Source organism: Crotalus tigris, unplaced genomic scaffold (assembly GCF_016545835.1).
Source record: "Crotalus tigris isolate CLP2741 ecotype Arizona unplaced genomic scaffold, ASM1654583v1 scf7180000024461.5605484, whole genome shotgun sequence".
Classification (NCBI taxonomy): Eukaryota; Metazoa; Chordata; class Lepidosauria; order Squamata; family Viperidae; genus Crotalus; species Crotalus tigris.
In genome coordinates, this window is record NW_024100632.1 from 799,079 (window position 1) to 823,468 (window position 24,390).

Consider the following 24,390-nt stretch of genomic DNA (forward strand, 5'->3'; position numbering starts at 1 on the left):
AATGCATTGAGGGATTTCGCGATTTGTGGTGTTTGCTAATGTTGGCCTTTGCGAACATGTATTTTAGTTTCATACTATCGGCAGTCCCCAAGTCGTCACAGTTCATTTAGTGACCGTTGAGAGTTACGACTGAAAAAAGTGACTTAGGACCCTTTTTCGCCCTTACCACCGTTGCAGCCATCCCCAGGGTCGCGGGATTAAAATTCAGACGCTTGGCAACCGGTTCATATTTATGACGGTTGTAGCGTCCTGGGATCGCGTGATCCCCTTTGGCGCCCTTCTGACAAGAAAGTCAATGGGGGAAGCCAGATTCACTTAACAACTGTGTTGCTAACTTAACCACCGCAGTCATCCGCTTCACCACCATGGAAGTTGTAAAATGGGACAAACTTCACTTCACCAATGTCTCGCTTAGCAACTGAGATCTTGCGCTCAGTTGTGGTCGTAAGTTGGGGATGTACCTGTACTGATGGACCGTATTGGGGAAACGTTCTCTGAGATACCTTGAATGTAGAGATGCTCGGTAAAAAATGACTTGGCTTTCTCCTGCTCTGTCACAGTCTGGACCCATGGACCTTTGCATCCTTTCTCCAAATTGGAAGGAAGCAGTTGGCAAACGAGAGAAAGGCAGGATTTCAAGGGACACAATGCACCCTGCAAATTGGCTTCCACCTCTCTATGGATGAGGCTTATTGTCAGACTTCCTAGATAGACCAGTCAGGAAACACGAGCCGATGAGCAATTTCTACTTTATTGTAAGGCTATATTAACATAATTTTGCAGGTCTGAAAATACAGATCTCCCGCCAGTTTCCTTTACAGCCAGAGAATCCCTACTGTCTCCATCCATTGTACAATTACGGGCTCTCTTATCTGACAATATAAATCTCTTTTTTGTCTCGTTTCTCAAGGTCTTTCTCACATACCATTATCCTCGGATATATACAGCGATCCTTTTAAAAGTACAGGGAGTACCAAATATGAAACTCGTCGTATTTGGTACTCAACGCATTTTTTGACGTGAAAATGTTGTCCCGGCACCGATCGTGTGGGAACAATCAATGGAATGGCTTGCCTTCAAAAGTTGTGGGTGCGCCATCACTGGAGGCTTTCAAAAAGAGACTGGACAGCCGTTTTCCTGAAGTGGTACAGACTCTCCTGCTTGAGCAGGGGGTTGAACTAGATGACCTCCAAGGTCCCTTCCAACTTGTGTTGTTCTATGTTCTATGTGTGTTTGGTACTCAACGCACAAGCTAGAACTTGTGGCTGTTGGTTGCCTTGTGACCCACTACATTATTCCTTGTCGGAAAACAAAATGTTTTTGGTACGCATTGCACCTCCTGGAACCAATTAACGATAAGGATCAAGGTACTAAACGCCACAAAAAAATATGCCACCTGTGGATGACCCAGTAGTGAAAGTTCCAACATACAAAAATGTTGTCTTACCCGCAGTTAGCGAACGGGCTAATCCGCAAATCTATAGGGTGCCTGTTGTCAGATGAGCCTGCAATAATGGATATTATTTCAGCATTCACATTTCCTGGTCAAAAGAATGTCTATTTGCTTTTTCCTCATGCGATGTTCAATTCGGAAGGTCTGTTTATTTCTACCGAAAGGTACCTGTGCAAATATGTGTTGGAAGATCAAATGGTAAAGCTGTTGCAGAATTTGAGCAGCTAAAGGCCTAATTGGCGAAAATTAAGTGGCTTCTGATGTTGGAATGGCAACTTCTTGGAATATAATAGCTTTTCCCAATCAGATGGTGTTTTTCTTGTTCTATTTTACTGGGGGAAATCAGTGTTTAGATGTTATATTTAGTGGATTTTATGCCCTTTGATATACCATCTGTCTTATGGATAAGTGCCAGTATTGCTGCTAAAAGATTAAGAATGGGGTGGATTATATCTCTTTCTGCTGCTGTGATTATGGTATAGCTTGCATTTAAGCCCTGGCGGCTGTTTGGTCATGTTATAAATTATCCTGACTGGTCTTTGTAAAGTAATAGAGAAAAATAAAAATAAAGACTCTACTTTAGTGGATCTGGTTGTAACTTGTCTTCGTGTCCCAGGGCCATAGCTATTTGTTTTTTAAAAAAACAAAAACATAATTTATTAACAGTTGCAGTTTTATTATTATTATTTTGCTTTTGAATGACTGAACTTGCAAGTGTTTCAGATCCAGTTGATAAGATGTTAAAACAGCAACAATCCAGAAGTCTGTAGAGGGTTCTCCAGTCACAAATTGCACAAGAATGTATGGAATCTCACCCATAGTTCTATTTTGCTGAAAATATCGCTCTTTGCATTTCTGGTGCTCAAACCATATCTGTATTTCTGTTGAGTTGGTAGCGCTATTGTGTAGTATTCTGGGAAAATGAGTATAAAACTGATGAGAAGATTTATTCCCACCTATGTTTTCTGATGCAGTGCTTTTGCCTGTAGTTTCTTCAGTTTGATAAAACCATTTCTGAGTGGTAGCTAGGTAATAGGTATTTATTTATTTTGGTTAGCCTATGATGATAAGATGCCTTGTGGAATATTTTGCAAAGTTTATTTCCACTAGGGCTGATGCAATTGACAGACAGATACCTTAAATTGCTATGTAACACATAAAAGCCTTTGGCAGAATCGCTGGGAGCACCTAATTTATAGATGACACGATAGAGACAGATGCTTGTTCCAGAGAGTCATCTAATTGTACATTTCTTAAAATGCATAATTAAAAACTGAAATGAGAGCATTGGATCTGCTCTTAATGCCCGTAGCTGCTGCCTTGTAGCAAGATAGTGGGTCTTTCAAATATGTACTGCATTTTGGTAGCATGTATTAATGTGTTTTCAGTTAAAAAGGAGAGAAGCGAAGATGGGTGGTCTCGTCCATGCTGATAAAGGTTGCTTGGAAACAAAGGCAGGGTTTTTTTTTTTTCCTCTTACGTGCCTTTGGGTTGTTTTTTTTTTTTTTTGCTTTTTGTTTTAATCTTTTTTTTTTTTTTGGCCTGGTTTAGATTTGCTGAAATAGCTGTTACAGGTTTTGATGATCACTCGAGATAAATAATGATTGGTTTCTGCAGATTTCTGCAATTGAAACTAGAGATCATGTCGTCCCGAGCAGACGTCTCTTAAGGAAACGATTTCCCTAGATCTACATTGTACAAATGAAGCCAATGAATTCATTGTTGGGCTTTTCCTGTGATCACTCTGTTAAAAAGTAACCGGGAAATGAATTAATTGGTTGCTGCAGAGAGGTTATAAAATGGTTGATTATTTTCATAGGAGCTGATTAAACGGATGACAGAGAAATTTCCACCACTGTATTTGGAGAAAACGTTCCACTTTCTTAGGAAAAGGAAAGAGTGGATTGTTTCTAAAAAAAAAATATAATTAGCTGTATAATCTTTGGATATCAGTGTCAATTAGAGCAGGCTTTAATAACTCCTATTTTGAGGCAACTATTGTCTCTAGAAATTTGGATGTTGTACCTTGAATGTCTGCTGTAGCCTCTCTTTATTTGCCAAGAGAGAAGATTAAAAGCAAACATGCATAACTCAAGCATGCTAAATTAGACCCAGTTGTCTGAAGGCATTGGAAGGAAGAGAAAAAAAAAACACATTTAGAGTTGTTTGGAAGGGATACATCACTTTGATGGTGAAGCTCCAGTTTCTTTCTTGAGGATTTTTGACTTTATTTTAAGGGTGATTTCCCCCCCCCCCCCTTGAGCCCTGTTTTGGTATGATTTAGAGTGGTTGAGGCCAATTCAGGAATCTTCTCCACGGAAATAGCGAAAGAGATGTTGGTAATAAGTCTATATTTGGATTAAAAGCTTCTGTACAAAGCAAGTATGAATGATATGAACCAGAATACAGAGACTGAGAGACAGGGAGGTAGTCCTCAACGTACGACCGCAATTGAGCCCAACTTCTATGTTGCTAAGTGAGAAGTTTGTTAAGTGAGTTTTGACCCATTTTACGACTTTTAAATGAATCTGGCATTTCCACTGCCTTCGCTTGTCCGATGGTCACAAAATGGGGAATCACATGACCCTGGGACTCCGCAACCGTCATACGTGTGAGTCAGTTGCCACGCATCTCAATTTTGATTACTGTTACTGGCTACTGTGGTGATTCAGTTAACATCTGCGGCAAGGCAGGTCGTAAAATGGGGCAAAATTCACTTAACAAATGTCTCACTTAACAACATAAATTTTGGGCCCAATTGTGGTCATAGGTCGAGGACCATCTGTAATGTTTTGAGAGAGTGAACGTCGGTACATTTTTACGCGTTTTGGGCTTCTGAGACCTTACAGTGAATGGATATTGGCCAGGTATTTATTGGGTGTCCTATTACGAGGCATCGTCTTTACAAGGAAGCTCAGAAAATAAGTAGAAATCACATAATTTGGATCACGTAACACGTTAACTTCTGAAAGCCTGCCTAGCCAAACACAAGTGCTTTGTTTACATAACATACTTGGCCAAAATAAATAAACCACATAAGTTTTAAGATGCCGGTCTGCCCGGCAGATGCTGAACTACATTCTTATTTCAGCTCAGGTTCATGTGTCGTGCAAGCACAGCCTGTATAAGGTGGCAAGTTCTTAAAATTAACGCTACCGCCATCAGAAGCCGCCATGCTTATTTAAGAGAGCAGGCAGATTTTTGATAGGTCACATCGGAGCAATTTGCAATGGAATGCCTTACTGACTTGTAGGTCCCTGCTCATTTTTTATTTTATTTTATAAATATCATTTATTACTAAACTTCTATTGTTTTTCTGCCAAGAATTATTGACGATCTGGGGAAAGATGTTTGAGATGCTGTGCTTGAGACCTCAGAATGAAAACACAGTGGTGTCAAAACAGGAAATAGGAAGACAGATATCGGGGAAGAAAGGCTTCATCTAAGGCAGGGGTCCCCAACCTTTTGGACACCAGGGACCAGTTCCGTGGAGAGAGGTTTTTTCCACGGACTGGAAGGTGTGTGGTTTTGTGTGCTGCCTGCATCTTGCAGATGGGGCTTTGCTTGTTTGTGTGGACTGGTTGCTGGCATGCCACGGCCCGGTACCGGTCCATGGATCAGGGGTTGGGGACCCCTGATCTAAGCAGGGATTTCCCAAGCTGGGCAACTTTAAGACGTGTGGACTTCAACTCCCAACTTGGGAGTTAAAATCTACGTGGCTTAAAATTGCAAAGGTTGGGAAATCATGATCTAAGAATATGTAAAAAATCACTGGAGGTTTTTAGGAAGAGACTGGACGGTCATTTGTCCAGAGTGATAACAGGCAGTCCTCGACCTATGACCAAAGTTGAGCCCAAAGTGTCTGTCACTAAGCGAGACAGTTGCTAAGTGAATTTTGGCCCCTTTCGCGAGCTTTCTTGCCATAATTGTGAATCATTGCACTCGTTGAGTTGGCCACACAGTTGTTAAGTGAACCTGGCTCCCCCATTGACCTTGCTTGTCAGAAGGTCGCCGAAGGGGATCACGTGATCCCCGGGGACTCTGCCACCGTCATAAACGCGAGTCAGTTGCCAAGCGTCTGAATTTTGATCCCCTGACCGTGGAGATGTTGCAAGGCACACGAGTGTGAAAAAGGGTCATACGTCACCTTTCTTCCCAGCGCCGTTGTGACTTCAGACGGTCACGAAAGGAAACGATTGTAACTCGAGGACTATCTGTTATAGGGTTCCTGCTCGAGCAGGGGGCTAGACTAGAAGACCTTCAAGGTCCCATCGAACCCTATTATTCTACATTAGGTGAAAGCTATCTGGTCTAGTGGTTTTCAGGCACAGCATTTGTTTTGATCTCAAGTGTTTTCCCCCAGTGAGCATTTGAGTGGCAATTCACAGGAGGGCTTCCCCCCCCCTTCTGTCTTCTATGAGGAGATTTCTGTAAAATCGGCGTACAAGGTCTCAGTTGGCCTAGGCAGCATTAATGCCAGTTGCCCTTAAGGCTAACAGTTTTTCCAGAGGCAGGAAAAATAAGAGAAGCAGCAGCTAAGCTGATTTATACAGCAGAAGGGGCTGACTTATTACAAGATTTGGACAGCTATATAGTACATTTGAAAAGGTTAATAATAATAATAGTAGTAGTAGTAGTAGTAGTAGTAGTAGGTAGTAGTAGTAATAGTAATAATGTTGGAAGGGACCTTGGAGGTGATCTAGTCCAACCCCCTGCTCAGGCAGGAAACCCTATACCATTTCAGACAAATGGCTGTCCAGTCTCTTCTTAAAAACCTCCAGTGTTGGAGCATTCACCGCTTCTGGAGGCAGGTTGTTCCACTGGTTAATTGTTCTCACTGTCAGGAAATTTCTCCTTAATTCTAGGTTGCTTCTCTCCTTGCTTAGTTTCCATCCATTGTTTTCTTGTCCTGCCTTCAGGCGCTTTGGAGAATAGCTTGACTCCCTCTTCTTTGGGGCAGCCCCTGAGATACTGGAAGATTGCTATCCTGTCGCCCCTCGTCCTTCTCTTTGTTAAACTAGACATACCCAATTCTAGCAACCGTTCCTTATATGTTTTAGCCTCCAGTCCCCTAATCATAGTAGTATGGTAGAGTTGTCTACAGCAGGGCTCCCCAAGCCCCAGACTGTGGCCCACAGCCAGTTTCAAGCTGGGCTGTGCGAGCGATGGGCAAGCAAACGGACGTGAATCTCCTCTAGCGCGAGCGACAGGCACACACACGTGCACGCAAATGGGACAAAATTCACTTAACTGCCTTGCTTGTCAACAGAAAGTTTGGGCTCACTTCTGGTCCTAAGTTGAGGACTACCTACAATTGCCTCTTTTGTTCCTTTTCACATTGTTGGGTTGGCATTTGCTCTATTTTTTGTTGTTGTTGTTGTCGTCGTTGTTGGTCACTGCAGATTGGAGGAATTATCATTAGGGATTTTCTGTGGTTTCTTCCCGGCTTTAACTCTAGCTTTAAATCTGCCTCTTGTGGAAAGGATATGATTGAGGGTGGTAGTAAATTAAGCAAATAGCTGCTTTCAGAATTGTGTTTGTGAGTGTGCGTGTGCCTGCAGAAATGCAGCTCGATTGCTTCATTAGAGAATAAAGTCGGTAGGCGCACTGTGGAATGTCACCTGATAAATTACCTTTTGTTTTCATTTAGTTTACTTATAGGGAAAATTCATGCATTCCTGTCAATAAGGAAAATGCAAGTATCCAAAGCGAGATCTTGCTCTGAATATTTATTGGTTTCTTAAAAGAGCCCTCTCCCCAATTTGCTAAATGTTTTTTTTTTTTTTGAGATGCGGATCGATTATTCAAGCAATTGATGAAGTAGCTTTCCACGGGTTCAAATGTGTGTGGCTGCATTTCTGTGATATGAAAGGCTAAGCGCTGTGTTTGTAGCAGCTGTTTCTGGTGATTATTATAATTTAAGAAAGTGGCAGAGATCAATATGAAGTGAAACATATTTTTCCCATCTTTTTATTACTTATGCAATCAATGTATTAGCTGCCTCAGCCCTTCAGGCAGCTACAAGTGATATTGCATAAAGGAAAGTAGTTGTCAAGATCTTTTTTCCTCTAAAGTTTCTTTTTTCCTTTCTGTTTTCTTTTTTTAAGCCAAAGATACTGACTGCTAGTTCACGAGTCTGTGTTTTATGCGATTAGTAATGCCAGGGGTTTGGACTTGCATAGAATCTCAGTTTTCAGCGCTAGCAGGTTTAGCTATACTGTTTCTGATTGAACTGAGTTTGCTTGAGATCCTGGCTTAGAATCACTGTATTTCAAAGGCTTATAATAGTTCTTCTCTGCTTCTAAGATCTGCTTCTAAGATTCTAACATTCTGAGATCTGCTTCTAAGATCCAAGATATGTTCTAAGAGGCTAAAACATAAGAGGAACGGTTGCAGGAATTGGATATGTCTAGTTTAATGAAGAGAAGACGGAGGGGTGACATGATAGCAGTCTTCCAATGTTTGAGGGGCTGCCACAAAGAGAAGGGGGTCAGCCTATTTTCCAAAGCTCCAGAAGGCAGGACAAGACGCAACGGATGGAAACTAATCAAGGAGAGAAGCAACCTGGAACTAAGGAGGAATTTCCTGACAGTGAGAATTAGTCACTGGAACGGCTTCCATCCAGAAGTTATGGGTGCTCCATCATTGGACAGAATGCTTATAGGGTCTCCTGTTTGAACAGGGGGTTGGACTAGAAGACCTCCAAGGTCCCTTCCAACTCTGTTATTCTGTTTTGTCCTGTTAGGATTTTAAAAGAGCAATATGACAGTGTGTACTTATCATACTTTCTGCTTATTCCTTTTCTATTACAGACATATGGATAATTCTCTTCCCTCTTTCCCAGTGGGATAAAAGTGTAAATACAGTGTGTTCTTTAGTTTTATTTATTCGTTTATTTGGTTAATAGCTTCTCCAGTTAAATAGGGCAACTGACCATTAGGTGGAAATATTAAGGGGGAGCAATCCTTCCCGTGTTAAAACAGTTTTCATTTGGGTGATGGTTTTTGTTTTTTTGTAGTTTAGCAGCTTAAGGTTTTAGAATTGGGATGGAAATAATCCTGCAAATCAGCTGGCCGTAAAAACTGTGATTTTTAATAACATGTTGCTTTTATTTATTTATATTTTTTGTGGTGTCATGCAGGCGGAACTGACAGGCATCAAGTGGCGTAGGTACAACTTTGAAGGCCATGGAGATTGTGGACCTATTATCTCAGCCCCTGCTCAAGATGACCCAATTCTTCTGAGTTTCATCCGCTGTTTACAGGCCAATCTGTTGTGTGTTTGGCGTCGTGATGTCAAACCGAACTGTAAGGAGCTGTGGATATTTTGGTGGGGAGACGAGCCGAACCTGGTAGATGTAATACACCATGAGCTACACAGTAAGTATATATACATATTTTACCTCCTCTAATTCTGCAATGAAAGCCTCTCTTGAATGTAGCGTTCGTCGTTTATATAGGTGGTCCTCAATTTACCGCCACAATTGAGCCCAGACATTCTATTGCTAAACAAAAGATTTGTGAAATGAGTTTTGCCCCATTTTACGACTTTCCCTGCCACAGTTGTTAACTGAATCACTGCAGTTGTTAAGATGGTCACACGGTTGTTAAGTGAATCTGGTTTCCCCATTGATTTTGCCGTAAAACGGGGATCTCATGACTGCAGCCGTCACGAATATGAGTCAGCGGCCAAGCGTCTGAATTTTGATCAAGTGACCATGGAGACGGTGCAACGGTCGTAAGTGTGAAAATGGCCATAAGTCCCTTTTCCCCAGGGCCCTTGTGACTTTGGACGGTCACTAAATGAATTGTTGTAACGCGAGGAATACCTGTATACATTGCAAGGTATAAAAAAGATCCCCATTCTATTTATATGAATGATGGACTAGAAAAAATTGGATTGGATGGGAGAATGTTTGTGGTTTTGGGGATCCAAATGTGCACATTGAACCAAAGTAGATCAGTGAAGATTATAAAGGTTTGGTGACTCTCATAATCCTTCAAGTAAACACTCAATCATCGGTTTTAAATCATTTTTTTTTCTTTTCAAATTATGGGAAGAAAAAGTGGATGAATTTGTACATTTGCACAAGGATCCCAATCCCAATCTGTTGCAAGGGGCCAAAGTTTTGGTGTTCATGCCTGCCCCAACTAACGCAACAGTTTTGTGTTGAACCAGGCCAGTATTTGTAACCTGGACCCAAATGATGAAAATAGAATCAGTCATCTAATTTCTCAAAGCCATTTTACCTCAAGGCAGATCAATGGCTGTGCTTTTGGAAAATGTTGCTTAATTTTATGTACTGGTAGACTGCTTATGTTACAGTGAATGAATATATATATTCATTCATTCATATATATTTATGTATATATATATATATAAAATTTGCAGTTTTGCAGCTGTAGGAGGAGGAGTGGCAGGACTTGGGGGCAGAGTCAAAAGAGGATCAACCTAGAATCCCTACGGAATCACAAGCTAAGTCCAATCCCCTTTGATTTCCGTTAACCCTTATCCAACTCCTAGCAGATGCTAACCATGAGTTGAGAAGATGCATAGGCCAGGGGTAGGTAACCTTGGCTCTTTTATGACTCATGGACTATGCTGGCTCAGAATTCCTGAGCCAGCATAGGCTTTAGTAAGAAATCCTTTTGTTTGGACCTTCCCATGTGGAACTGATTTTTTTTTGTGTGTGCCTGACAAGCTGCAGTGATAGTTGCTGTCTGGCTTCTTAGGTGGGAAACATCTGGAAAACACATGTCATTGTTGGTTTAAAAACAACAACAGAGACCTCATATTAAGGTTTATTTTTTATTTTTTACTTTTAGGTGACCGTATATAAATAAGTCATCGTATGAACAGAAGTGCTTACTTTGTGGGAGTATGGTCAGCCTGGCAGTGTTTAATGTCAACTCATTGCCATTCACAAAATCTGTCGTTTGGATCCTTCTGCTGCTTTGAAAACGCGTGAAATATTACTCCATCCCACAGATTCACCCCTAGGAGGGAGAATGTGGTGCACACAGGCACCTGTGTGGTCCCCCTGTACGCTTCCCCACCTTAAATAAATGCAGAGGGCTAGTAAGACAGACAGATGCGGAGAAGAGGCATTGTGTAAAGCAGAGCATCAGCCTTCAACATAAGGTTTTATTTCTGAACCTGCCATCCGCTTTTCTGACAATAAAAGGCTCGATGTAGGTCAGCGTGTGCTTGGCAGGGTGTGTATTGTTCAGATCAAACCTTAGCACTAGAAATGTTCACCATTTAATTCTGTTAATGGGCTGTCTTCAGCTAAGGACATCCTCAGTTTGCTTCGTTGGGCTGTTGCAGCCAACCTTTCCGAAGGGTAGATCCACCCTTGAAGTACGTCGGGTTGATACTTGATTTTGAAAAACACCAGATGGTGGGAAATGGATGCGCCTTCTGTTCAGCGCTGCAGATTTTGACAGCTACCTGTTTCCTTCCGTTTCTTCGAGTAAGGTACCCTTCTTCACGTCCCTACTCCTTGACGTACGACCGCCGTGGAGCCCAACATTTTTGTTGCTAAGCGAGACATTTGTTAAGTGAACCTTGCCCCAGTTTACAACGTTTCTTGCCACAGTTTTTAAGTGGATTACTGCACTTGTTGTTAAGTTAGTGACACTTGTTGTTAAGTTAGTGACACTGGCTTCCCCATTGACTTTGCTTGTTAGAAGGTCATCAAAGGTGATCTACGTGAGCCCAAGATGCTGCAACCGTCATAAATATGAGTCAGTGTCATACATACATACATACATACATACGCCAAGCAGAATCAACGGGGAACTCAAATTCACTTAACCGTGTTACTAACTTCACAGCTGCAGCGATTCCCTTAACAGGAGTCCAGAAAGGTCGTAAAACAGGGCAAGCCGCCTTGCTTAATGTTGGGCTCCGTCGTGGTCGTAAGCCGAGGACCGCCGGGAACAAGTTCCTCTTGGCGCTTCGTCCAACGGCGACAAAGGAGTGACTGTCCACTTCTAGTAAGGTCTTGACACGCCGCGTCCTTCGCTGTGCCTGGATTGCAGGGGTAGAAGCCTGTTCCTGCTTTTCTTGAACTCCTGGCGACATTCCCGTCTCGTCTTCTTTCTGGCCTGTATAAAAGAAATGTCTTCATGAATACCAGATTGTTTTCTTGGCGAAGAACCCGGGGAATCTCTGAACAGGGTTGATTTCCATGTGCCTCTTGGCCTAGCTGAAGCAGGTAGCAAGCCATTTATCACGAAACGGAAGCGCTACCTCAAAAGAGTTCCATGGATGTTAATTTTTTTAATGGGACGCCTGTTCAGAATGGCAGTCTGGGTGCCCTGCCTCTTTGCCCAGCCAGGCTTTAATAATACGTTTCCTTCCTCCTCTTGATGTGATGTCGCCTATTTATTTTCCAAATGCAGTTTGCAGCTTGGGAATGCACCCTTACTGGAAGGAAGCAGCTCTTGTTGGAAGGAAGGCACAACTTTTGACTGTTTTGCTTTCCTGCTATTAAAATTTAAAAAAAAAAAAAAGAAGGTGTCTCGGGCTTCTGCGTGATGCATGAAGGATCCGAGCTGTAGTAACTTTCTGCTGGACGGCGTTAATTGTAAATTGAAAAGCACGCCGCATCTGGGAGCCGGAATTTGTCATTTGGTCTCCGTGTCAGTATCTCTGCCTGACATATATTGGAATGGAACCTATTTTGAAGAAATAATTGCAGCACCTGTTGTTGGTAGAAATGTACGTAAGGTGATGAGCAGTTTTCTGCTAAAGTTGTCTTCCAAGAAAGAGAAGGGGCATTTACAGAAATAGATTTAATATTGGGAAGATCTGGGGTTTGGTTTTTTTTTTTAAAAGGGGTAGCAGGCCTCTGTGGAAAGAAAGTGGATTTCTTAGGAAGCTTTTTGGTATAAACACTGAACAGCCTAGTTCTTCGTCACAGTGAGTCCTCAATTTGCATCGGTTCATTTAGTGACCGTCCGAAGCTACAGCGGCACTGGAAAAAGGGGCTTATGACCATTTTTCATACTTAACAACCATTGCAGCATCCCCATGGCCACGTGATTTATATTTGGATGCTGGACAACTGACTCACATTTACGACGGGGTCACGCCACCCCCTTCTGTGACTTTCTGACAGGCAAAGTCAATGGGGAAGCCAAATTCACTTAACAGCCGTGTTATTAATTTCGCAGTTAACAAATGTGACGGGAAAAGCTGTAAAATGAGGCAAAGCTCACTTAATGAATTTCTCACTTAGCAACGTAAATTTTGGGCTCAGTTGTGGTCGTAAGTCGAGGACTGCCTGTATGTGCTTTTGAGCCAAACACACAAGGAAAGATACACGAAAAGCAACTTTTCTGGGGACCTTCCATGTAATCCTGTTGTAGTCCTTGAAAAATCCCACCTCCCAAGTGGATTCTAACCCGATCTTTACTAATTGAGTAACATCACAGGTAGCCCTTGATTTACGACTGCAGTTGGGACCAGAACATCTGTTGCTAAGCAAAGCAGTTAAATCAGTCCCACTGGATATGATGACCTTTTGGGGGATGTTGTGACGGTCATAAGTGCAAGGATCAGTGGTAAGCCACTTTTTTTTTTTCAGCACCGTTGTAATTTTGAACAGTTGTTTAAATGAACGGTTGCAAGTCAAGAACAGCTTGGACCTTCGCTAAAGCAACTATTTATCCTATGCAGATTTTTTTACAGGTTGTATTTAATTTTTTCCCCCCAGTTGTTCGGCGCCTTTTAATTTACATTTTTGATTGCATGTGGGGGAATTATTCAAGAGCACTTCAGACGGTTTGAATGTTTATAATCAAGCACATACCAAAGATGATGTTAGAAGTTCTTTTTATTGGACCGTTTTATATGCACTGAAATGGGACTGCACCATTATGACATATGCTTCCGTTTACTCTTAAAGGTTTATGGGGAAAATGAAAATCCTTATGGTTGCCATTATTTAATAATCCATTGCATGTTGCTTCTGTAGCTTTTCAATGTATCTCAGGAACAGGAGATACTTAGTAACTTGGAATGTTATTGAAAATAAGCTTGTAAATCCTTTGGAAAAAAAACATCACTTTGTATTGGGCTCTCAGTACATATTGAACTTTGTGGCATTTCAGAAAGCACCAGTTGCTTCAAGGGAGTCTAAAATTCGACACAGAGGTAGTAGAGAGTGTCTAAAGGAAGAGGCAAAGCATTCGATAGATGTTCTTTTTTAAACATATGATTTGTGTTACTTGGACACTGTTTTATGAAGAGAATGGATGCCACGGAATAACCCTTTTTATTGCCCTGGTGATTAAATAAGAGCTAGCCACACCTTGAACATAGTTTTACATATCCATCATATAATCAAATGAGTGAACTTTACCAATAAAGGAGAATATTTGCAGCTCAGGGTTCGAAGGAGGGGTCATTTTTATACACTAGTAGTGAGTAGACAACCTACTGAGTTTATATACAAACATAAATAAGAGCAGTCCCCATTCCATTCTTGCAGATATTTCACGACCCAACTAGCAGCAGCATCAGTGCCAAAGGGGGGGGAGGAGGAGGAGGAGATTGGGGTCCTTGGTGCTTTTTGACATTGGTGGTTTTCTTGCAGAGGTTTCATCAAATTAGGGAACATCTCCAGCTCCTGCTCTGAGCACTGATGATAATCCAGTTGGGTAATGAAAGGTCTGCAAGAAAACAATCAACAAAAGACCAAGTCGAATTTGTCTAGACCAGGGGTCTTCAAACTTGGCCCTTTTATGACTCATGGACTTCAGCTCCCAGAATTCCTCAGCCAGCCACACTGGCTGAGGAATTCTGGGAGCTGAAGTCCATGAGTCATAAAAGGGTCAGGTTTGAAGACCCCTGGTCTAGACCGAGTCGAATTCCAAAACACCTGAAAATTCTTGGAAGTCTGTTATTCAGACAACTCTTCCTCCTCCTCTTCCTCCTCCTCCTCCCAGATTTTTGGGAGTTGGCTTAATTTCACCGATAGTGACTTCACAAACAGAACATTTCAAAACACATTCCGATAGAGTTCTTTTTTATTGTTAATATCTCAGATTATTCATATCACACAGGGCTGGTCAAATCCAGGTGTTTTTTTCCAAAATGCAACACTGAACCAAATTTACACCGGCCATGGTAGATGTACAGATATCCTCTATAATAGGCCAAAATGCCATCACCAAATTGTGACTGCAGGGCCAAAAAAACAAAACTCTCCAACATAAAGTGCCTGAGTGACAAAATAGAGCCTATAATGAAGACTTTGCTGATTTCCTCCTGGCTGTGACAAATGAAGCAAAAAATTGTATCTGTCACCTGGGCACACATTTGTAGTCTTTTATATTTTTTCCTCTTTATGTTTTTATCAAAATGTGATTTGAATGTGCGATACGATAAATAAATAAATCCCAAAGTATTGTTCATACACTAACTGTACTTCTGCAAATCAATTATAGTTTGGCTTCCTTATACTCTGACATCTGGCTGACATCTTAGAAGCAGAATAAGCTACTATTTGGCAAAAACTAAAGGCTTTGTATAGCGTGTGGGGCACTTCCTGGATATCGTATTTCTTTGCCATCTGTAGCAGAGTTCCTGTATATTTTGTGTATTTATATTTCACTTCCTTCCTTCCTCAGGAAATGAGTACGTAGAATTCAGAAAGATTTTTTTTTGAAAAAAAAATATTGGGGGCTTTTTGCAGCTGATTACGAGACAATATTTAAGATGTGCCATCGGGTAACTTATTTTCGTTTCATTTTTTTTTTTTTAGAATTGGTAAATTTAGACAATATGTTGATGTACTTGTGCACTTGTGAGACAGAGAAATGGAATTAACTGAAGGCCTTTGGGGAGCCCTGTTTCCTACCAGGCTTCTGAAGCTGTCACTTCTGTTGATCAAAACGGATTAGTCTTAATCAAGGCAATTTAAATCAGAAAGAACAAGTCCTGATTTAAATAGTGCCTTAAATTCCTAACTGATACCTTTCCTGATCAGGCATGCCTCCCTGCATGGTTGTTACAACAATTAAATACCAGTTTCTGAGGACACTTTATTACATAAATTGTCTTTGTGACATTTTCATTGATCACATCCAGATGAAAGTATTACCTAACTGCAATTTAGATTGAGACTGCCAGATCGTTTTATTCTATTATTCTTATACAGAGAGCTGCATTCGGGGACCTTAGATAAACAATGCTTAGTCCATTTTTTCACTCCAGGCGCTAGAAATGGCAGGGTAGACCCCGAGGTTTTTTGAACAGTGCTATTCTCGGCAAAATTCTTGGCTGAAAGTAAAGAAACCTGGAGTGTAATTTCAGGCCTCTGGGAGATGCAATTCACAGGTCTTTTGCAGGATAGATTATTCTGTTAGGAGAAGAATGACGGGGGGGGGGGGGGAGGGAATGAGATTTCTGGTGGCAGCTGACATGGGTTCGAGATGCTAAGCCAATTCCCTTACTTCGTGTCACTTTTCCAGACCCTTCTGCCTTCTCACTCTGGATGGCTGGTTGTTTCTCTTTCCGAGGGCAGGGGTCAAGTTCAGTCGCTGCCTTTCATGGAGTTATAAAATGTGCTCTCTTTTTTTAATCTCTGTCTTTCTGTATCACCTATCCATCAGCTATCATATCTTTCCTGTCTGTCTGTCTATGTCACTGTCTGTCGTCTTCCTTCCTTCCTTCCTTCCTGCCTGCCTGCCTGCTTGTCGTCTTCCTTCCTTCCTTCCTTCCTTCCTTCCTTCCTTCCTTCCTTCCTTCCTTCCTTCCTTCCTTCCTTCCTTCCTCCTTCCCTCCCTCCCTCCCTCCCTCCCTCCCTCCTCTCTCTCTATATATACTCTCTCTATATATCTATATCTATCTCTATATCTATCTCTATGTCTATCTCTATCTCTCTCTCTATCTATCTATCTCTCTATTTATCTATCTATATCACTGTCTGTTGCGTCCCTCTTTCTTTCTTTCTTTCTTTCTTTCTTTCTTTCTTTCTTTCTTTCTTTCTTTCTTTCTTTCTTTCTTTCTTTCTTTCTTTCTTTCCATCTTGCCGGACCTACAGTTAAAATGCATTGTAAAACATGAATGCAATAAATAGGAAACTTCAATTTAAAACTCATTTCAGCTAAGACTGACCCATACGGGAGAGGGAAGGGAACAAAGTGCACACACGGAGGAGATGGGATGGTATGTGTTCTATTGTGGCATCTATTCCAACACTCTGTTGTGGCTTGAAGAAAACAACCTGTAGGAAATTCTGCTTTGTGTGGTTTTCTTCTGCTTTTCTGCAGCAAGTTGGTTGTTGCAGAGGACTTGGGAAACGGCGCTGAAGGGGACGGATGCAATGCCATGTGTTTTCCCAGGCAGGGGAAATTGCTCATATATTTTATTCAGAAAACAAAAAATTACATAACATCCCCATTTTTATGGTACTCACCTAAGCGATCCTTGCATTTTTGAGATGTGCAGGTTGTTGGGGTTATATACTTTGAAAAACTGGAACCAACCCCTGTCAGCTCCAGCGACAAATAAGCAGGAATTATGGGGAATTGTTTCAATATTTGTAGCTTGAACCCCAAGATCTACATGCTTGAAAGGAATTGAGAGAAGTATTAAATGTGGTTGGAATTAGTTAGAGGGTTGAATCTGAGCTGAAGTCCAACTTCTGAAAGTAAATAAAATCAGTGCTTTTACCACAGGCAACTTACTGAACCATGTAATTAGTTTTTTTCCATGAAAATAAGACATTATACCAAGGGAGCAGCGGAGCAGTATTTATTCTAGTTATGTGAAAATTAAACAATCATTAAACGAATGTTTTTTTTTAATTGCCTGAGGGGGAACTTTAATCAGGAGGTTTTCCCTCCTGCTCCCCCTTTTTGGCTATTTATTGGGGAAATTAGAGCAATATCTTTTATTAGTAGATGTGTTTTGGTTTCTTTTTCCTCCCCCCCCACCCCGGTGAAATGAAGTTATTTAAACAAGGGTGAGCTTCTGATATGATCTGGATTGAGGGGATTCATTGCTAAGGTCCGTGCTGTGAAAAGGGATTTGATACAAATCTTGAAATGGGTAGCTGTGTGCAGGAAAAACCTCGAAGAAGATCCTCACAAGACCTTAAATTTATTAGCCCCGTAAGGTGACACGAGAGACACCTGTTTATTTATTTATTTATTTATGAGACTTATATACCGCTTTAAGTGCAAGCACTCTCTAAGCGGTATACACCAGTAAGCAATGTATATATATATATATATATATTTACATTGCCCCCAACAATCTGGGTCCTCATTTTACCTACCCCGGAAGGATGGAAGGCTGAGTCAACCTTGAGCCGGTGAGATTTGAACCGCTGACCTGCTGAACACAGTCAGCTAAAGTGGCCTGCAGTACTGCACTCTAACTGCTGCGCCACCTTGGCTCTTATCCTGTTTGAAAGCACATCTAACTAATTTTACAAACAGATGAGTTGTTAATTTGGAATGTGCACTGTCCTGTCCCAACCAATAATTATTGCTCTTGCACAGATTTGTCCAAGAGTCAGGTCTCCAGGAAAAGTGTTGTCATAAGTCTCAACGGGGGTGTTCTCCATCCTATTTTCTACATTTTATATATTATTTATTTACCATATAGCATCTTAGCATCTACAGAGGTCATGCAATCATTCATATACAAATTTAGTTTAAACAAAGCATCAGCGCATATATGTATGTATGTGTGTGTGTATATAATTGTGTGTATGTATGTATATATGTGTGTGTATGTGTGTATATAAAATATGTGTGTGTATGTATGTATTTGTGTGTGTGTGTGTGTATATATATATATATTGTGTGTGTGTGTATAGCTTGAAATAGCTATACTAGTCTCCCACTAACTCTTTGTCAGCCACAAAATTGTGTGTGTGTGTGTGTGTGTGTGTGTGTGTGTGTGTGTGTGTATATATATATATATATATATATATATATATAGTGTGTGTGTGTGTGTGTGTGTGTGTATGTGCATAAGATTATTTAATTTATTTATTTGGAAATTTTGTATTGCCGCCTACTTGCTCACAGCGACTCAAGGCGGCTTACAGGAAACAAAAACACAACGTAAAAGGAATAAAAACGATACAAAATAAAAATAATGACATAATAATGCTCCAGTTCTATTTCAGCCTTGGTAGTTTCCCCCATAGATTCTTATTTCTTCGGACATGGGAGAAAAGAGCACAACTCTTTTTTTTTATGCTTATGATTATCTATATAGTTTTGATAATGTTTTGTTCTCTTTTTATGTTTGCTTTCAATTTGCACGTATATCCCCCAGAATTGCTGTGAGCTGGGTGGCCCACACAAGTTCGGTGAACGAACAAAGGTTTGCACCGTGCATGATGGGCTACGTTGACCTCCTGTCTGGATCATTCGGATCGGGCCATGGAAAAACAGTCTGCAATCGTGCAGAAAGGCAGAAACTTTTCCAGAGGGAAAGCCATGGAAAAATTTAAAATGAGTTGATTCAAAAGCCCGGAACGCTATTGGAAGCAAACTGTTAATATGAGCTGTAGAATCACGTGTAAAATCTGTTCTGGAAATGAGGCAATCTGTTTCTGCGATCACACCCTGTGACATTTTTTTTTCGGGAGAAATATTTGTTTGTAGAAGGGTTGTCATGTTATATGACAGCCTTTTAATTTCATGAAATATTTCTCCAGGCTACTTCCCAATTTACTCTTTCGGATGGGAAAGCTTTACATGCTGTTTGTCTGCTTTTGAAGAAATTAATTGCTTTTGAAGAATTAACTTAATTATGCTTGTAAGTGTTTTTGCTGAGTAAGCAAGGTAACTGCTTCTTTCCCACCCCCACCCCCAAAATCCTTCTCCTTAATCCCCCTAACATGTTCGAGGTCCTTTGTTTTGAACATTTTTTGCTAATTTTAGATCCCCCTGAGTTTCAGCTGCGCTCTCTCTTAAAATTTAGACACCTATATTTCCTTTCATCAGCTTTCCCTTTTTCTTTTTATGTTTGTATCTGGGTGTGTTTTTAAATCAGATTTCCAGCAAGGTATTTGTACAATACACTGACCCTTTCATCTTTCCCCCCTCTTTTGCCCCCCCTCTGAGATATGTTTATTTTGTAACTGTACTTTTAGCACATCCGTTTACAAATATATTCACAGTCTTGAGCTGCTGTTCCCACAGTGTCCTGCTGTGGAATCCTACTCATCATTGCTCTGTGTTTATTAAAATCTGCTTTTTTTTTTTTTTTAAGCCCAAGGTATATATTCAGCTTTAGTTGCCTTTAAGACCATGGTCACTTCCTGCTAAATTCCAACTACTTTCTCTTCTGCTCGCCTCTTAGTAAATTAAGAAGAGCTGATTTCATTGGGGCTTCTTCCATCTTTTAAAGGAAGACATTGTTAGCAAGATCAGGAATTTCCCGCAAAGGGTTATGTTTGGCAGACTTTGTTTCTGGGTAAATACCGAGGCAGTTGATGTAATTTTTTAAAAAGTCTGCCAAATTATGCTAAAATAAACAAATCTCTTATGGAAATAGCTAGAGATGGGTTTGGACACCCACCTAAAGATACTTTGTTCTGCTTCTTCCCCCCTCCCGTCTAATTTCTTGTTTTTGCTTGTTTTTCTTTTTCAGCGTTTGCTTTTCCGCAATAGGAAACAAGGTTTTATCGTGTTGTAAATGGCACCTTAACTACATGTTTCAGACTGTAAAATATTATGCCGAAATGAGCAGTTTAGCTTAGGCTAAGACATACACACACTCAGAAGCATCTAAAATAATCGTTGGATATGTTTGTTTTTTCTTTTTAAAAGACAACTAGGATGTTATCCACATTACTTTTAAAAGCACTGCTCTATAAAATTTGCCACAGTCGTAAAGTGTAAGATAGAAGTGGGGAAACTTGTGGCCCTTACAATGTTGCTGAAGATCTTGTTCCATCTGTCCTGATCAGTAAGGCCAATGACAGATTCTGCAAATTGCAGTTAGATCAAGAAAACCACAAGTTTCTTAGCCATGAAGGTTTTAAAGTAAACAACAGTCTAACTTGTTAAGCTGAAGGTTCATTCTCCCTTCATCCATTACTCTCTGTTGGAAGCCCTGTTAGTATCACCTCTAATTTTTTGTGTAACTTGTTAATGCTCAGCTACTTCATGATGGCTCCTGAAGATTGCTTTAGAGCCAGTTATCAGTGTAATGAAATGAACAGATTCAGCCCGTTGAAGATGCTCAACTAGAAACTTCAAAATAATTCTGCCTAGTGATTTTATCTGAAATTAGACCATTTCTGTATCTACACAGCCTGGTGGAACTCCACCAACCTGTTCTGTGTTGCTAAGCTAGCAATCCTTTCAGTCTTGTTATGTGTATTTTTTTATTTGATCTTGTTCCAAGGCAATGAGTCAAGTTGCGGCGGAGGAATGTTCTAGAGCCACAAAGCTTTCTGATCTCTTGCAAAACCATCTCCATTATCATCATCAACATCATCATCACCCTCCTCATCTGCTAAAGTTGGAATAGCTAATTCCTCCAACATTTCTGTTGCTAAGCGAGACCCTTGATTATACGAGGATTGGTTGGGTTACAGGAGTTAAAGATTTAACACAAGACTTCTGTTTATTAAATTTATATGTTATTTATTAACACTGGCATATAGTTGATGGAACTGCTAGCTAATTAAGAGCTAACCCATATTTTTTAACTTGTTCATTGATTTCATTGAAAAATGTTTAGAGGGGAGAAACTATTAATCCCCCCCCTCTTTTTAAATGATGCTCTCAGCTTTTGAAGCTTGTAATTTTGTATGGAATTTAAGCTGTTAATACTTGGTGGGATGAACTTACATCGAGAGTCTGGCTGTTAGTTATTAAAAGCAAATATCTTGGAAAGGAGACAACTGCTTACCGGGCAGAAATTTCTTATTAAAAACAATTGTTGCTTAGGTGGGTATTTATTAGTCACAGGTCCCTTTTCAAAACAACAGCATGGGCAACTTTTGTGAACTGTACACATGCAAAGGCCTCTTTTTTTTTTTTTTTTTTACAGACCAAAATCTGTACTGGGGGAAGGTATCACCTGAATGAAGTTAAAATGCTGTTAACTTAGTCACACAGATAGCGTCTCGTTTGAAGGGTGCAAGTTTAGGACATAGACTCTTTAGATACCTTATTATTTCCTCCATGGGTCCCTGATGTAGGACTGAGGATGCAAGGGGTCTCAAGAGCTGTATAAGAATTGAGCCCACCAATTTTGAGAGACTAGAAACTTGGTCTGTTACCAGATTGGCTATTGGATAAGTTAAAACTGGAGAGCCAGTTTGGTGAAATAGTGGAAAGCACCAGGCTAGAAGTTGGGAGACCGTGAATTCTAGTCCTACCTCAGACACAAACCAAGTGGGTGACTTTAGAGAAGGCAGAATAATAGAGTTGGAAGGGACCTTGGAGATCTTCTAGTCCAACCCCTTGCTCAAGCAGGAGACACTACATTCCAGACAAATGGTTGCCCAATTTCTTCAGCGATGGAGCACCCACAGCTTCAGAAGGCAAGTCCCTCTTAGTCAGACCTAGCAAAAAGGGGGCAAGAGCAAACCCCTTTAAAAATAGATTGATCAATAAATGATAGCCATAATAAAAAAGACTTATCGATAGACTGCAGCACAGAAAGCAAAGAGAGCACCACTAGGGATAGGCATCGTGGGTGCAATCCCAAAACATCTGGAGCACCCCTTGAATGCCCTCGGCGTTGACAAAATCCCCATCAGTCAATTGCAAAAGGCAGCTTTACTTGGAACAGCTTATATCCTGCGGCGGGACCTTTAAGCACCACCAGACAACAACATCTGCCTATCCCAGGTCCTTGGGAAGGACTCAGTAGGTGGACAACAGTTCTAAATCCAGTCTGAACATCTGGCTGACTGAGGACCAACCATCACCATAATAAATAAACCACAGTTATCAAGAAAACTGTAGAGACAAGATTGATTTGAAGGTTCACAACAACAACAACAATGACTTCCACGTGCTGGTATTGGGACTCATTTGAAAATACTAAATGCTTCGTAGGGTAGTGCCAGATGACTGGTTTGGCATTTTTAGCCTGGCCTTGTGTTCAAGATGGACTTCAGCTGAGAGGTGGGCCACACTGCAGACAAAGGTGATATTTTTGCTATTTCCTTTCCTGTCACTTTTAATCCAGCCACTCTGGCACACTGGGGACTTTTAAATTGCTGCACGTTTAATGAAGCTTCAATGCAAATATTTCAGCTGCTGCCTCAACAGTTCTGGAAAAGTGATGATGACACAGATAACCGAGCTTTCTTGGAAAAGACAGCATTAGGTCCAGAGCCACATTGCACACCGATGGCAGGGCACTGAGCTAACTGGGAACTGCTAAATGTTGGAAATCAGCTTCACTACGTTTGGGGGGGGGGGGCTTGCACCCAAAATACATGTTTATCACACTGCAGTTTGAACTAGTAATTTAGGTCCTGTCTGTTTCTCTTCGACCTCAAGGGGGAAAAAAGAAGAAGTTATGATTGTAGCTGTTGAAGGGCAAAGTTTGAAATGAAGAGAGATCTGTTGTAGTGGTCCTTTTCAATACAAGAGAATTGTGGGGTCCTTGGTGCTCTTTGAGTTTGGCTGTTTTGTTGCAGACATTTCTTTACCTAACTAGGTAACATCATCAGTGGGGGAAGGAGGAGGAATGTGGAGTCCTCGGTCCTGTCTGAGCTGAATTGTTTTGTTGCAGACATTTCATTAACCAACTAGGTAACATCATCAGTGCTAGGAGGGGGGGATAGACGATGTTACCAAGTTGGATAATGAAATATTTGCAAGAAAACCAGCTCAGAGATCACCAAGGACCCCATAGTTCTCCTTCAGTTCTTCTGGAGAGGGGCTACAGCTGTGTTTATACCATTTTTCCAGTGTTGTTTGATGGCTATTCTTTAAACTTTGGTTAGAAAGCAATGTTTGTTCCGCTGAGTCTTTCAGCTTTTATCAATTCCATACGGTGGTTTCATTTTTCTTAGGTAGAACATGAGCAAAACTCAAAAGACCTTTTTTTAAAAAAAAAAAATTAAAATTTCAAACATCTAGCTCTTTATAATCCCTCAGAACAGAGGGTCAATTTTCCCCTAATGTTCAAGAGCTTTTAAAATGCGAAACACTGCATTGTACAATCGGCAGAAAAGAGTGCTTTCAGATAACTTGAGTAGAGCACCTTTTGATTCTCTAAATGGATTTAACCTTACTTTGAAAACATGAGTGTGTGTCTTTGGAATGATCTGTAATTTATGTGTATTAGTATCAATTTTACTTGGGGTCTAAATCTTAAATTCCTATACTGAAATTTCGCTTGGCAACCATTAAGTAGAGTTGTTATATTTAGACTTGTTGCTGCAGATTGGTGGATTCCTTTTTATATAGCTCAGTCTTGGCTCTGTGTGTGTGTGTGTGTGTGTATCTGTACAGAGTGCAGTAAGTGGGCTTATACAGTTACCTAAAGCTGTGTGCATTTGGATGAAAGATGTATTACAGGTAAAATCTGTTTAGCTGATGAGTTTATAATGGCTTGAGATCAGTGTTTGTGTGTATACAGGTAATCCTCAACTTACGACCACCATTGAGCCCAAAATTTATGTTGCTAAGTGAGACATTTGTTAAGAGAGTTTTCTTGCCTTGGAGCATTCACCGCTTCTGGAGGCAGGTCGTTCCACCGGTTAATTGTTCTCACGGTCAGGAAGTTTCTCCTTAGTTCTAGGTTGCTTCTCTCCTTGGTTAGTTTCCATCCATTTTTTTTTTTTGTGTGTGTGTGTGTGTGTGTGTATGTGTCTTTATAACGTGCTTGACAATTTGTGCCAAAGGGAAGAAACGGAGCCGCTCAGATTATGGCAGGCCTGAGAAACCCGACGGAACCGCGTGAAGGGGGGAGAAATATGACCT

At 40.8% G+C, this 24,390-nt stretch overlaps 1 protein-coding gene across 2 annotated transcripts in view; it reads left to right on the forward strand.

Annotated features, from left to right (window-relative positions):
- Nucleotides 1-24,390, forward strand: part of MED13L (mediator complex subunit 13L) — a 131,864-nt gene that overhangs the window by 15,576 nt on the left and 91,898 nt on the right. For both annotated transcript variants that reach the window (XM_039332602.1, XM_039332601.1), the window contains exon 2: nucleotides 8,595-8,832. In XM_039332602.1, the coding sequence (XP_039188536.1) occupies nucleotides 8,595-8,832 (238 nt within the window). The remainder of the gene's footprint in view (nucleotides 1-8,594; nucleotides 8,833-24,390) is intronic.